This window comes from Heterodontus francisci, chromosome 3, assembly GCF_036365525.1.
Source record: "Heterodontus francisci isolate sHetFra1 chromosome 3, sHetFra1.hap1, whole genome shotgun sequence".
NCBI lineage: Eukaryota > Metazoa > Chordata > Chondrichthyes > Heterodontiformes > Heterodontidae > Heterodontus > Heterodontus francisci.
In genome coordinates, this window is record NC_090373.1 from 27,252,314 (window position 1) to 27,266,571 (window position 14,258).

At 46.2% G+C, this 14,258-nt stretch overlaps 1 protein-coding gene across 1 annotated transcript in view; it reads left to right on the forward strand.

Moving 5' to 3' along the window:
• Positions 1–1,272: 1,272 nt before the first annotated feature.
• Positions 1,273–14,258, forward strand: part of LOC137355256 (potassium channel subfamily K member 1-like) — a 52,398-nt gene continuing 39,412 nt past the window's right edge. Inside the window, exon 1 of the mRNA XM_068020205.1 lies at positions 1,273–2,696. Coding sequence (XP_067876306.1) covers positions 2,339–2,696 — 358 coding nt within the window. The 5' untranslated portion in view covers positions 1,273–2,338. The remainder of the gene's footprint in view (positions 2,697–14,258) is intronic.

The following is a 14,258-nucleotide window of genomic DNA, read 5'->3' on the forward strand; positions in this document are numbered from 1 at the left end:
GAGATGTCCTGCATCCTGGCACCGGGCAGGCAACACACCATGCGGGACTCCCGATCCGGCTTGCAAAGGATACTATCTATCCCCCTAATTATAGAATCCCCTATAACTACCACTTGTCTTTTTGCTCCCCCCTCTTGAATGGCCTTCTGCACCATGGTGCCATGGTCAGTTGGCTCATCCTCCCCGCAGCCCTTTTCCTCATCCACACCGGGAGCAAGTATCTCGTACCTGTTGGATAAGGTCAAAGGCTGAGGCTCCTCCACTCCTGAACTCAGGAACCCCCTACCTGCCTCACTTGCAATCACACCCTGTTGTCCCTGATCACTAACTGAATTTGAATTACTTAATCTACCAGGTGTGACTGCCTCCTGAAACAAAACGTCCAGGTAACTCTCCCCCTCCCGGATGTGCCGCAGTGTTTGAAGCTCAGATTCCAGATCATCAACTCTGAGCCGGAGTTCTTCCAGCAACCAACACTTGCTGCAGATGTGGTCTCTGAAGTTCACAATGGGGACAGCCAGCTCCTACATCATACAGCTACAGCACATCACCTGCCCAGCCATCTCTACTTAGTTAATTACTTTGAACTTTACTTGGCCACTGCCCAAATATATAAGTTTTTACTTACCCAGCAGCCCCCTTGTTCCACCGAAACTAACAGTAATGTACTTTAGCTGAAACTGACTTCCCAGCTGTTCACTCGCTCACAATGCCTCTGCTTCTGAAAAAGCTGCTGCACAAAAATTTCGTCTCGGAGTCTGCAGCCTCCCACACACACCAGCATCAGAGAGAAACAAAAGTAGGGTAAGCTTTAAAAGTCGGGCACAGACTTCTTGTCAAATCACGTCAACCAAATTGAGGACTTGCAGATTCATCCTTTGTGAAATTTCCTCTCTGAATCTCAAGTTGTGTGTTTTTTAAAAGCCTTTCATGTTCCTCTCTGATTCTCCAAAAACCAGTTCAGAGAGATTACAATAAAGTGAGACAGGGTGAGTCCCAATTAAAAGAAAATTCTGCCAGGAGTGATTCACACTGGTTCAGTGTGTGCTCTGAAGCACTGACGGATGGAAATGCAGCGACACCAGCGGCTTTCTCAACTCTGAGGACATCAGGGAATTGAAACCTGCAACCAGATTACAATTAGCAGGTGGGATGAATTCCTGAATGTTCGTATTCAGACACTTCCCACTGCCCCCAGGCTTGAAATTCAAATGAATGGAATATTGAGAAGAGGGAGGAACAGGAGGAGGGGAAGCGGGTGGAGAGTACATTCTGTGTTATCTCTGCACCTTATTGGCTTTCATGCTCATGGTTTCTATTTACCTGAAGACGTCAGAAGTTCTCTGGTGCGGAAGAAGGAAGGAGATGAATCACTTGCTGGGTCCACAGATCACAGTTAGCAGCCTAGGGCAATACTGGGAGCTATACAAACCATCCTGAACAACACCGGGAACTGTACAGACCATCCTGAACAACACCGGGAACAGTACAGACCATCCTGAAGACCATCCTGAACAACACCGGGAACAGTACAGACCATCCTGAACAACACCGGGAACAGTACAGACCATCCTGAAGACCATCCTGAACAACACCGGGAACAGTACAGACCATCCTGAACAACACCGGGAACAGTACAGACCATCCTGAACAACATCGGGAACTGTACAGACCATCCTGAAGACCATCCTGAACAACACCGGGAACAGTACAGACCATCCTGAACAACACCGGGAACAGTACAGACCATCCTGAAGACCATCCTGAACAACACCGGGAACAGTACAGACCATCCTGAAGACCATCCTGAACAACACCGGGAACAGTACAGACCATCCTGAAGACCATCCTGAACAACACCGGGAACAGTACAGACCATCCTGAACAACATCGGGAACTGTACAGACCATCCTGAAGACCATCCTGAACAACACCGGGAACTGTACAGACCAGCCTGAAGACCATCCTGAATAACACTGGGAACTGTACAGACCATCCTGAACAACACTGGGATTGTACAGACCATCCTGAATAACACTGGGAACTGTACAGACCATCCTGAATAACATTGGGAACTGACAGACCATCCTGAAGACCATCCTGAATAACACTGGGAACTGTACAGACCATCCTGAATAACACTGGGAACTATACAGACCATCCTGAAGACCATCCTGAATAACACTGGGAACTGTACAGACCATCCTGAATAACACTGGGAACTATACAGACCATCCTGAATAACATTGGGAACTGACAGCCCATCCTAGCAGCTACCTCGCAGAGAGAGCCCCGTTGGTCGGTACTTGCCCTGGGCTGGTAGCCCGCAGGCGGAGAGATGTTCCAGTCTTTGGCCAGTACCCACCCTTGCATCCGCTTGATGCAGAAGGACAGGTCCAGCTGTTACTTTGTCTTGCTGGTTCTCGCCTACGTGCTCTACCTGAGCTTCGGGGCCCTGGTCTTCTCCTCGGTGGAGCTACCTTTTGAGGACAAGCTGCGCCAGGAGCTGAGGGAGCTCAAGAACCAGTTCCTAGAGGAGAACCCGTGCCTGGCCCCGAGCAGCCTGGAGGGATTCCTGCACCGGGTCCTGGAGGCTAACAATTATGGCGTTTCTGTGTTGAACAACAGCACCGGCAAGTGGAACTGGGACTTCACCTCGTCCCTCTTCTTCGCTGCCACCATCCTCACTACCACAGGTACAGCACAGTGAGAGAGAGACTCTTCAGTGTCCGCATCATCTCACTTTTAAAAAACTTATTTAACCCCTAGTCTGCTGTTTTCCTGTATCTTCAAAGCAATTCAATAGGATTAGATGGCGACTTCCTATATGTATTGTGTATATACAGTTTGTGTGCGATTCCAAAGTGTCTCTCTATATACCGAATAGTATCTGCATATATAACTTGTCTATATGATGCATGTATATATGGTCGTGTATGTACATATGTGTCAGTTGTAGCACTGTCGCCTGTGAATCACAAGGTTCTGGGTTTAAGTCCCATTCTAGGACTCAGATACCAAACTCCAGAATGGTACAGAGGGAGTGCTGTACTGTCAGAGGTGCTGTATTTCAGGTGAGATGTTAATCTGAGGCCTTGAGTAGATGTAAAGAATCCCAGGGCACTATTTCACAGAAGTGTATGGCAGTTAGAGCATGACTACCTGAGCTGGTGACATGTGTCAGGTTTGGGTCGGGTCACTCTTCTGGGTCCAGCAGTTGGGTCAAATGCACTTTATCACCAATATTAATGTCATTTTTGGACTTGAAAGGTTGTTTAGTTACAGTTATTTTAAGTTTGTGCAGATAAGCAACAAAGTGAAAAACAGAAGCTAGGTTAACGGATGGTCGGGTCAGGTGCAGGAAAAAATGAAAGGACTTGGGCAGGGGTCGGGCTCGGGTCGGGTTTTATTTGCAGACAAGAGCAGGCCTTTAATGGCAGTTGTCCCTGGTGTCTTGGCCAATGTTTATCCCTAAATTACCATCACTAAAACATATTATCTGATCATTATTACATTGCTGTTTGTGGGAGCTTGTTCTGCACAAATTGGCTGCTGTGTTTCCTACTTTACAACAGTAAGTACTTCATTGGCTGTAAAGTGCTTTGAGAAGTCACTGGTTGTGAAAAACACTATAGAAATGAAAGCCTTTCTTTCTTTATATTTGAGTTTATAATAATGTGTCCATGCACATATCTGCATGTATGTTATATGTAATGTGTGTCTATAAATATCAGCCAGAATTTGCTTGAAAGGGTAAATTTTGAAGCCCCTTTAGATGAATAGGGGAGTGTGCAAGATCGGACCCATATTTCATCCCCTGGGACCAGTCCACCTCCTCCTTGTCCCTCACACTCTAGCACTTGCTGCTCCGTTCTCGTACATTGGCCCCGACTGCACCTTGCATCAGCAGAAGCTGTGTCGGAGTCATAGAGTTATACAGCACAGAAACAGGCCCTTCAGCCCATCGTGTCCGTGCCGAACATCAAGCACCTAACTATTCTAATCCCATTTTCCAGCACTTGGCCCATAGCTTTGTATGCTATGGCATTTCAAGTGCTCATCTAAATACTTTTTAAATGTTGTGAGGATTCCTGCCTCTATCACCTCTTCAGGCAGTGTGTTCCAGATTCCAACCACCCTCTGGGTGAAAATTTTTTGCCTCAAATCCCCTCTAAACCTCCTGCTCCTTACCTTAAATCTATGCCCCCTGGTTATTGACCCCGCCGCAAGGGGAAAACGTTTCTTCCTATCTAACCTATCAATGCCCCTCATAATTTTATATACCTCAATCAGGTTCCCCCTCAGCCTTCTCTGCTCTAAGGAAAACAACCCTAGCCGTTTCAGTCTGTCTTCAGAGCTGAAATGCTCCAGCACAGGCAACATCCTGGTGAATCTCCTCTGCACCCTCTCCAGTGCAATCACATCCTTCCTATAGTGTGGTGAACAGAACTGTACACAGTACTCCAGCTGTGACCTAACTAGCGTTTTATACAGCTCCATCATAACCTCCCTGCTCTTATATTCTATGCCTCGGCTGATAAAGGCAAGTATCCCATTTGCCTTCCTAACCACCTTATCTACCTGTGCTGCTGCCTTCAGTGATCTATGGGCAAGTACACCAAGGTCCCTCTGACCCTCTGTACTTCTTAGGGTCCTACCACCCATTGTATATTCCCTTGCCTTGTTAGTCCTCCCAAAATGCATCACCTCACGCTTCTCTGGATTAAACTCCATTTGCCACTGCTCCGCCCATCTTACCAGCCCATCTATATCATCCTGTAATCTGGGAGTGAGGACTGGTCCCAGCTGGTCTGCAGTGGTGATCCAGTGCTTGTTTTTCTGTGTGTGATGTGTGTCTCACCGCAGTTTCAAATGATTTCCAAGATGGATCATTTTGTTTCCCCTCTTCTGAAACCCATTGGATACACAAAAGAAATGTGTGAGTGGGCAGAACAGTTTTAATGCTCTTATCAACAAAGGTGACCTCCCTCTCTCTGTAGCCTCCTCCAGCCCGACCACCCTCCCCCTCGCTATAACCTCCTCCAGCTCTATGACCCTCCCTCCTTTCTGTAACCTCTTCCAGCTCTAACACTCTTGCTCACTCTGTAACCTCCTCCAACCCTACAATCCTCCCTCTCTCACTCTGTAAACACCTCCAGCCCTACAACCCTCCCTCTCTCTGTAACCTCCTCCAGCCCTACAACCCTCACTCTCTCTGTAACCTCCTCCAGCCCTACAACCCTCCCTCTCTCACTCTGTAACCTCCTCCAGCCCTACAACCCTCACTCTCTCTGTAACCTCCTCCAGCCCTACAACCCTCCCTCTCTCACTCTGTAATCACCTCCAGCCCTACAACCCTCCCTCTCTCTGTAACCTCCTCCAGCCCTACAACCCTCCCTCTTTCTGTAACCTCCTCCAGCCCTAAAACCCTCGCTCACTCTGTAACCTCTTGCAGCTCTATAACCCTCCTTCTCCCTGTAAACTTTTGTTATTCATTCATGGGATGTGATCATCATTGGCCAGGCCAGCATTCATTACCCATCCCTAATTGCCCTCGAGAAGATGGTGGTGAGCTGCTGCCTTGAACCTGTGAGGTAGGTACACCCACAGTGCTGTTAGGACTTTGACCCAGCGACACTGAAGGAACGGTGATATAGTTCCAAATCAGGATGATGTGTGGCTTGGAGGGGTACTTGCAGGTGGTGATGTTCTAATGCATCTACTGCCCTTGTCCTTCTTGATGATAGAGGTTGTGAGTTTGGTAGGTGCTGTCGAAGGAGCCTTGGTGAGCTGTTGCAGTGCATCTTATAGATGATACACACTGCTACCACTGTGTGTTGGTGGTGGAGGGAGTGAATATTGAAGGTGGTGGATGGGGTGCTGATCATGTGGGCTGCTTTGTTCTGGATGGTGTCGAGCTCCTTGAGTGTTGTTGGAGCTGCAGCCATCCTGGCAAGTGGTATTCCATTCCAAGTATTCCATCACACTCCTGATCTGTGCCTTGGACAGGCCCTGGGGAGTCAGGAGGTGAGTTACTCACCACAGATGTTGTTGTAACCAGACCTGGCCTTGTGAGTGAAACCAACTCGAGTGACAGGTTGCCTGTTGTGCAGCCTCCATTTTGCCAGCTGTGATACCAACATCTTGGGAAACCAGAAGGCTGTGATTGGCTAGTGGTTGCCAATCCTCCATGATTGCCCTGGCATCTCCAGTAATTCGAGACTAATTTCTAGGGCACTGTAGTGAGCAAACTGCCCGGGAGAATCATTTTAGGGGCATTAAAAATGTTGCATTTGTTAAAACAAATTTCGCTGTTTGACTGACAGTCACAAATCACCCAATGATAATCTATTCACTTTCTGACCAATGGCGGGACTTTGGAGGCCGAGTGGTTACAGGCAGGTGACCAAACCTCCAGGAATGCATCCGACCAGAGTCGGTGTCCCTGAGGTGCCCCAGGAGCCCACAATTGCCCTTCCCTCTCGGAAAATGAGTGGATCCATTACTGAGTTACAGTAGTGCAATGGGCAAGCAACCTTGGAGATCGCAGGCAGTGAGTCATCTAACACCCAAGCTCCAGCTGGATCTCACCCCAGCATGAGTTCAAAGCCTTAAGTGGTTGATTACATCATCTGCAATTTGTTTTGGGAGGTTAAAGGTTACAGGATTTAAGGGGAGTTACCCCATTCAGTCACACCTGATCAACACAATGCCTGGCAGTGATCTGACAGACCGAATGGACTATGTCTGTTCTTGAACATGCTGCAATGCTATGCCAGTTTGATTCAGAGTACTGGGTATTGTTCCTGGTACAGCAGGAATTAATTAGAAAACCAATGGACCTGAGGAGGAGATAACCACAGCGGAATGGTACTGGGGCTTAAAGGGTTAAATTATGAGGACAGGTTGTATAGGCTAGGCCGGTGTTTCCTTGTGTACAGAAGAAAGGGCTGATATATTTGAGGTGTTTAAGATGATTAGAGAAGTTGATATATTAGAGAAAAACTATTTCCTCTGGTGGGGAAGAGTCCAGAACAAGGGGGCATAACCTTAAAATCAGAGCTAGACCATTCGGGGGTGATGTCAGGAAGCACCTCCTCACACAGAGGATCGTGGAAATCAAGAACTCTCTCCTCCAAAAAGCTGTTGAGGCTGGGGAACAATTAAAATCTTCAAAACTGAGATCGATGGATTTTTGTTGGGTAGTGGATACTGAAAGAACGCAGGTAGATGGAGTAAATCAGCCATGATCTACTTGAATGGCAGAACAGGCTCGAGGGGCTGAATGGCCTCCTCCTGGCCCCAGATTCTGATGAATCGGCCCTGGCATGAGGTGAAAAAGCCAAGTTGTGAAATTGTGTGTAATAATGCTGGTAATTTGTGGCTGGGTAGCGATTGGCAGTTTAGAAACCCAAGTGGTTTGCTGAGGTCCTTCGGGGAAGTGAAGCTGCCACACTTGGTCTGGCTTTCACTCAACTCTAGCTCTTTAACACACAGTTGACTCTTAATGCCTCTGACGGGGGCGAGCAAGATAGTTCAGCCCAACTAAAATTCAGGGTAACCTTGACAGAGTCGCCCGCATCGCAGGTACAAGTATATTTTTAAAAATAGTAGTTGCAGGAACTGATTCCCTTGGCCTGGCTCTGATTGTTGGCCCACCTGAAAAGAACAATTTGTATTTCTATCGCATCTTTCAGGACATCCCAAAGCACTTTACAGCCAATGAAGAACTTTTGAAGCGTAGTCACTGTTGTAATGTAGGAAATTCAGCAGCCAAATTATGCACAGCAAGCTCCCACAAACAGCAATGTAATAACAACTAGATTTTTTTTTTAGTGATGTTGGCTGAAGGATAAATATTGGCCATGACTCCCAACAAAACTCTTCTGTTCTTCTTTGAATTAGTGCCATGGGATCTTTTACATCCACCTGAGAGGACAGACTGGACCTGGGTTTAAAATATGATCCAAAAGATAGTATGTGATAGTGTAGCACCCCCCCCGCAGGTAGTGTACAAGAGGAGTTACTGAAGAGACAATGCTGAGACATGCAGAAACCTTCCTGTTACCAGACCAAAGCCAAAGTCCCAGCACCTCTCCCCTCTCACCCCTCCCCATCCTCTTGCTGCCATAGATCAGCACACTAGCCCCTCATGCCAGTAACCACTGTCCATGTGGGAGCTCAAATAATGAATGTCAGCTGGCTAATGTTATTCCAGCATCTCCTTCCATCTAACCAGAGAGATGTAACATGCAATTACTGCAATGAACTGAGAGTATTCCTTCCTGTTATTCAAAGATATGGAAAAAAAAAGCAGAAACTTGCATTTATATAGCGCCTTTAATGTAGCCTTTAGTGCTTTACAGGAGCTTTATCAGATAAAAATTTGATACAGAGTCACATAGGATAGGTGACCAAAAGCTTGGAAAGAGGTACATTTTAAGCAGCATCCTAAAGGAGGAGAGAGAATTGGAGAGGTTGAGGGAGGGAATTCCAGAGCTTCGGGCCTTGTCAGCTGAATGCACAGTTGCCAGTGGTGGAGTGATTCAAGTCAGGGATTCTCAAAAGGCTGGAATTAGAGGAGTGCAGAGATCTCAGAGGGTTGTGGGGCAGGAGGAGGTTACAGAGATAGGGAGGGCAAGACCATGGAGGGATTTGGAAACAAGGATGAGAATTTTAAACGGGAGGTGTGCTAGCCCAGGAGCCAATGTAGGTGAGCAAACACAGAGGTGATGGGTGAATGGGACTTGGTGCAAAGTAGAATACAGGCAGCAGAATTGTGGATGAGCTGAAGTTTATAGAGGATAGAATGTGGGAGATCAGCCAGGAATGCATTGAAATAGTTGTCACTTGAGGTAACAAAGGTCATAAACATGGGATTGTTGACGAGCAGGTTTTTTTGTTAGAAATGTGACGCAATAAAGGTAACCAAGTCCCACCTCGAAAATAAGATGACTAATCAGTTTGTCTTTTTTTGGCGGGGGAGATGAACCTTGGGCTCCTTGCTATCTTTCTTTGAGAGATATCACTAGGGTGGTATCTACCTCACCCGAAGAGGCAAACTGGACCTTGGTCTGAGGTGTCATCCCCAAAGATTGCACTTCAGCCAGCCCTGTACCCCTTCAGTGCTGACCTGGCAGTGTCATTTTAGGATAAAGCAGAGCTAAACCAGACTGTGTAGAGGAATAGAGATCGGTAAAACAAGCAGGAGAAGAACATTGCACTTATAAGGTGTCAGTTTAGCCCATCTGTGAGGTAACAAGTTGAGGGCTTAAGCAACCAACATCAGTAAAACCAAAAAAATCTGGTCATTTGTGGGATCTTGCTGTGCTTAAATTGGCTGCTGCATTTCCTACCTTAACAAGAGCGACTACACTTCAAAAAGCACTTTATTGGGTGGGAAGCACTATGGGACGTCCTGAAAGGTGTGTTAGAAATGTAATTTCTTTCTTTCACTTCAGATTTCAGGGTATAATTTATATTGACACTTTCAGACTCGGTGAGTAGCTGGACTTTTTATCAGTACACTTTGCTAGGCAAATATGTTCTGCACTAAATGGGCAAACAGAGATAAGCAGGCAGAGCATTCATTTAGTAGGGCACAACCATACGATGTAAGGGGCCACTGAGAGGCAGTGGGGTTCCAGCCCCAATTCTGCACCTATAGCCCTGTCTCCAGGACCGCGTGACTATCTCACCCTGACAAAGTTTGATTCCGTGTGCAGTCACACCCCTTTGAATTTCTGCCCTGCTCTTTGCTTATCTTTAAGCCGCTGATCTCTGTTTAGAACACATATGTTTTACATTGGATATAGATATGCATTATTAGGTTTCCAAGCAAACATTACTGATAAAACTTCCCCAGACTTCCTGAGCCATGAGCTGTCTCTGCCCAAGACACTTCAAAAACAATTACATTGCTTCTTTGGATAGGTACAGGAAAGAAGTACTGATTTCCCTAGAAACAGCAAAGTTCTCTGCGTTCATACAGAACTGTAATTTGAGCTGAACTTCATCAACACTGCCTACTTCCACCTCCACAGCATCACCCGACTTTAGCCCAGCCTCAGCCAATCTGCTGTTGAAACCCACCTCCCAGCTTTTCTCATCTCCAGACTTATTTCAATGCAGTCCTAGCTGGCTGCCTGCCTTCCACTTTCTGTAAACTTCAGCTTATCCAAAACTCTACTGCCCATATCCTAACTCACACCAGCTTCTGTTCACCCATCACCCCTGTACTTGCTAACCTGCATTGGCTCCTTCCATGGCCTCACCCCTCCCTATCTCTGTAATGGACTGCAGCAGTTCAAGAAGGCAGCTCACCACCACCTTCTCAAGGACAATTAGGGATGGGCAATAAATGCTGGCCTGGCCAGCGACACCCACATCCCATGAATGAATAAAAACAAAACTGTCTGAGATTTCTGTGCTCCTCCAATTCTGGCTTCTTGTACATCCTTGATTTTAATCGATCTGCCATTGGTGGCTGTGCCTTCAGCTGCCAAGGCCCGAAGCTCCAGAATTCCCTCCCTACACTTCCCCACCTCTATAAATCTCACTTTTAAGGTGCTCCTTAAAACCTACCTCTTTGACCAAGCTTTTGATCACCTATTCTAACATCTTCTTATGTCCCTTTGTGTCACATTTTGTTTGATAATGCTCCTGTGAAGCACCTTGGGGCATTTTTACTACATTACAGGTGCTATATAAATGCACATCGTCGGATGAGTGACCTCTGGTGCTCCCTCACTATTTGGTTGAATCACTCTTTTTAACGTGAATAACAAAACCAATTATTAATTTCTGATTTAAAAAAAAATTAATTTTAAAGTTCTTCTCTTTTGAGAAAATTTCTCCTACTCTGCCTGGTTCCGTCCTGCCCGACTTGAATCTCCTTCCCCTTTGAGCATTTTTATTTTTTTTTAATTCATTCGTGGGATGTGGGCATTGCTGGCCAGGCCAGCATTTATTGTCCATCCCTAATTGCCCTTGAGAAGGTCGTGGTGAGCTGCCTTCTTGAACCGCTGCAGTCCATGTGGGGTAGGTACACCCACAGTGCTGTTAGGAAGGGAGTTCCAGGATTTTGATCCAGCGACAGTGAAGGAACGGTGATATAGTTCCAAGTCAGGATGGTGTGTGACTTGGACGCACACAAGGTTCCTAATCCACTCTGTTCCTCCACCTTTGTCAAGGCCCTCTCTCGTTTCACTGCCTTTGGCAAAGTAAACAGATACAGAGCTCATTTAATTGGAAAATTGGAAGCACTGGGTTCATTTCCAGACAGACAGAATTGAAAAGTGGAGAAGTTATGTTAAACTTGTGTAGAACCCTGGTTTGACCACACTTGGAGTACTGTGCACAGTTCTGGTCTCCATATTATAAAAAGGATATAGAGGCACTGGAAAAAATGCAAAAAGGATTTACAAGGATGACGCCAGAACTTAGAGGTTGTAACTATAAGGAAAGACTTAACAAGCTGGGGATCTTTTCTCTAGAAAAGAGAAGGTCGAGGGGTGCCCCGATAGAGGTCTTTAAGATAAGGAAAGAGTTTGATAGAGTAAAGGTAGAGAAGATATTTCCACTTGTGGGTGAATCTGGAACTAGGGGTCATAAATAAGATAGTCACTATTAAATTCAATAGTGAATTGAAGAGAAACTTCTTTACCCAGAGAGTTGTGAGAATGTGGAACTCGCTACCATAGGGGATGGTTAAGGTGAGTAGATAGATGCATTTAAAGGGAAGCTAGACAAGCACATAAGTGAGAAAAGAACAGAAGGATATGGTGATAAGGTGAGGTAAAGAGAGGTGGGAGGAGGTTCATGTGGAGCAAAAATACCAGCGAGGACCAGATGGCCGAATGGCCTGTTACTGTGCTTTACATTCAGTGTAAGATGTAATTTCCAAGGAAATGCAGAATTGTTGAAAAACAATTACAAAAAAGATCGCAAAACAAGGTTAAAGCATGAAGTTAGAATTTGGGGGGAAAAAACACCTACAGACACAGACAGATCCAGGGAAGGTCACATACAAGCTGTCTGTCAGAAGGAAGAGAAATCGAGGCTACAGCAGGTTACTGAAAGACTCAGTAACAGAGCGAGACAGAGGCAGAGAGAGAGAGGGATAAGATGACAGGGAGACAGAGAGACAGAATGAAAGTGAGAAGGGACACAAAAAGAGAGAGCCCTTTATACACATTGTAAGTGAAATCTTTATGTCAATTTTTATTGCGTAGAATTAAGAGCAATGAGGTTATGTTGAAACTGTATAAAACACTAGTTAGATCACAGCTAGAGTACTGTGTACAGTTCTGGTTCACTGCATTACAGGAAGGATGTGACTGCATTAGAGAGGGTAAAGAGGAGAATTATGAGGATGTTGCCAGGACTGGAGAATTTTAGTTATGATGAAAGATTGGATAGATTGAATTGAGGTGTCTAACATTATGAAGTGTATAAAATTACGAGGGACCTAGATAGAGTGGATAGGAAGGACCTATTTCCCTTAGCAGAGAGGTCAGTAACCAGGGGAATAGATTGAAAGTAATTGGTGGAAGGATTAGAGGGGAATTGAGGGTGTTGGGGGTCTGGAACTGATTGCCTGAAATTGTTGTAGAGGCAGAAACCCTCATTACATTAAAAAAAAACTTCAGAATGCACTTGAGACGCTATAACCTACATCACGACAGACCAAGAGCAGGAAGGTGGGATTAAGCTGCATAACTGTTTATAGACGGCCACGGACAGAATGGGCCAAATGGCCTCCTCCTGTGCTAGAAATGTTTATGATTCTGTGGACGCGCAGTTATTGTTGGTTTCAGTTCATTCAAATTGGAACCAGTTTGAAACCTCAAATACCTATTACTGATACTGCTGCTGGTAATGGAACTTAACAATGCAAATAGGGTCATAATTTGGAACAAGTGTCACATGACTTTGTGGCTGTTCATGCATTGAAAACAAGGGACTAAATGTTCGTGCCAATGAGGGGAGTCAAACAGTGTTTGTACCAAGTGTTTAAAGATGATTGGTGTTGTAATAGCAAAGATTAAAGCTGAAAGAGAGCTTGAGCTGACACACAAGTGGGTGGAAATGAGTTGAAGGAAGTGTTGGCAGCTTAGGGAACCAGAGGTTCAAAGGCAGCTTTTTCTCTTTGCAAGAGCAATATCCTGCAGATGCTGGAAATCTGAAATTAAAACAGAAAACGAGTTAACGTTTCAGGTCTGTGACCTTCCATCGGAACTCCATTGACCTGAAACGTTAACTCTGTTTCTTTCTCCCTGAATGCTGCCTGACCTGCTGAGTATTTCCAGCATTTTCTCGTTGTTAATTGCTTTTCAGTTTGCTTTGCTCCTTTGGCTCTCACTCTGCATTTCCTTAGAAGTTACACGTCCTAATTTACTAAGAAAATAGTTTCTATATCTGTTTACTCTGCCTAAAGATCGTAAAAGGAGAGAGAAAGCAAGAGAGAAACAGAGGAGGAAAAGAGAGGGGATAGAGGGGAAGAGAATATGTAAGAGAGAGGGAGAGGGAATGGGAGAGAGGGAAGGGGAGGGGAAGAGAGGGGGAGGGGAGGGGGAGAGATGGAGGAACAGGGGGAAGAGAGGGGGATGGGAGAGGGGGGAGGATTAAGAGAGGGGAAGGGGAGAAATGGGGTAGGGGAGGTGCTGACAGGGAACAGAGGGAGAGGCGAGAGAGGGAGGGAGAAAAGAGGAGGAGGGGGAGAGAGGCGGGGAGGGGCAGGGGAGGGGCGGGGCAGAGAAGAGTGGAATAAGAGGAGAGGGAAGAGGAGGGGGAGAGGTGGAGCCCCGGTATGGGTGGAGAGACCTACTGGCTAGGGGGCTTTGCGCCCAGATTCCAGCCCAGACACATCACCGCACCAGGCCCAAACATGTAGGGCCAAGGCTATCCTTCAATTAGGCCTCAGGCTTCACCTACACCTTCAAACTGCCAACTGCATCTGCACACACAGTTTGCTCCACAATAGGAATGAAATTCAGCCGCTGGCAATGGCTTTCAGATAAGTACTGGCAGAGAGGGGTTGAATCAGGCAATGGGAGTTAGGGGTTGTCAACTCTGGTTGGACATATTCCTGGATGTTTCATCATAGGACCTTTTGCCTCCCACCGCCCTGCCCCCACACTCTCCCACCATTGGTCACCCGAAATGTCCATTCTTGAACCATATGGCCAATCAGAAAGTGAACAGGATCTTAAACACCTGATTGGACGATCCTTGACTGTCAGTCAAATATCCTTTTA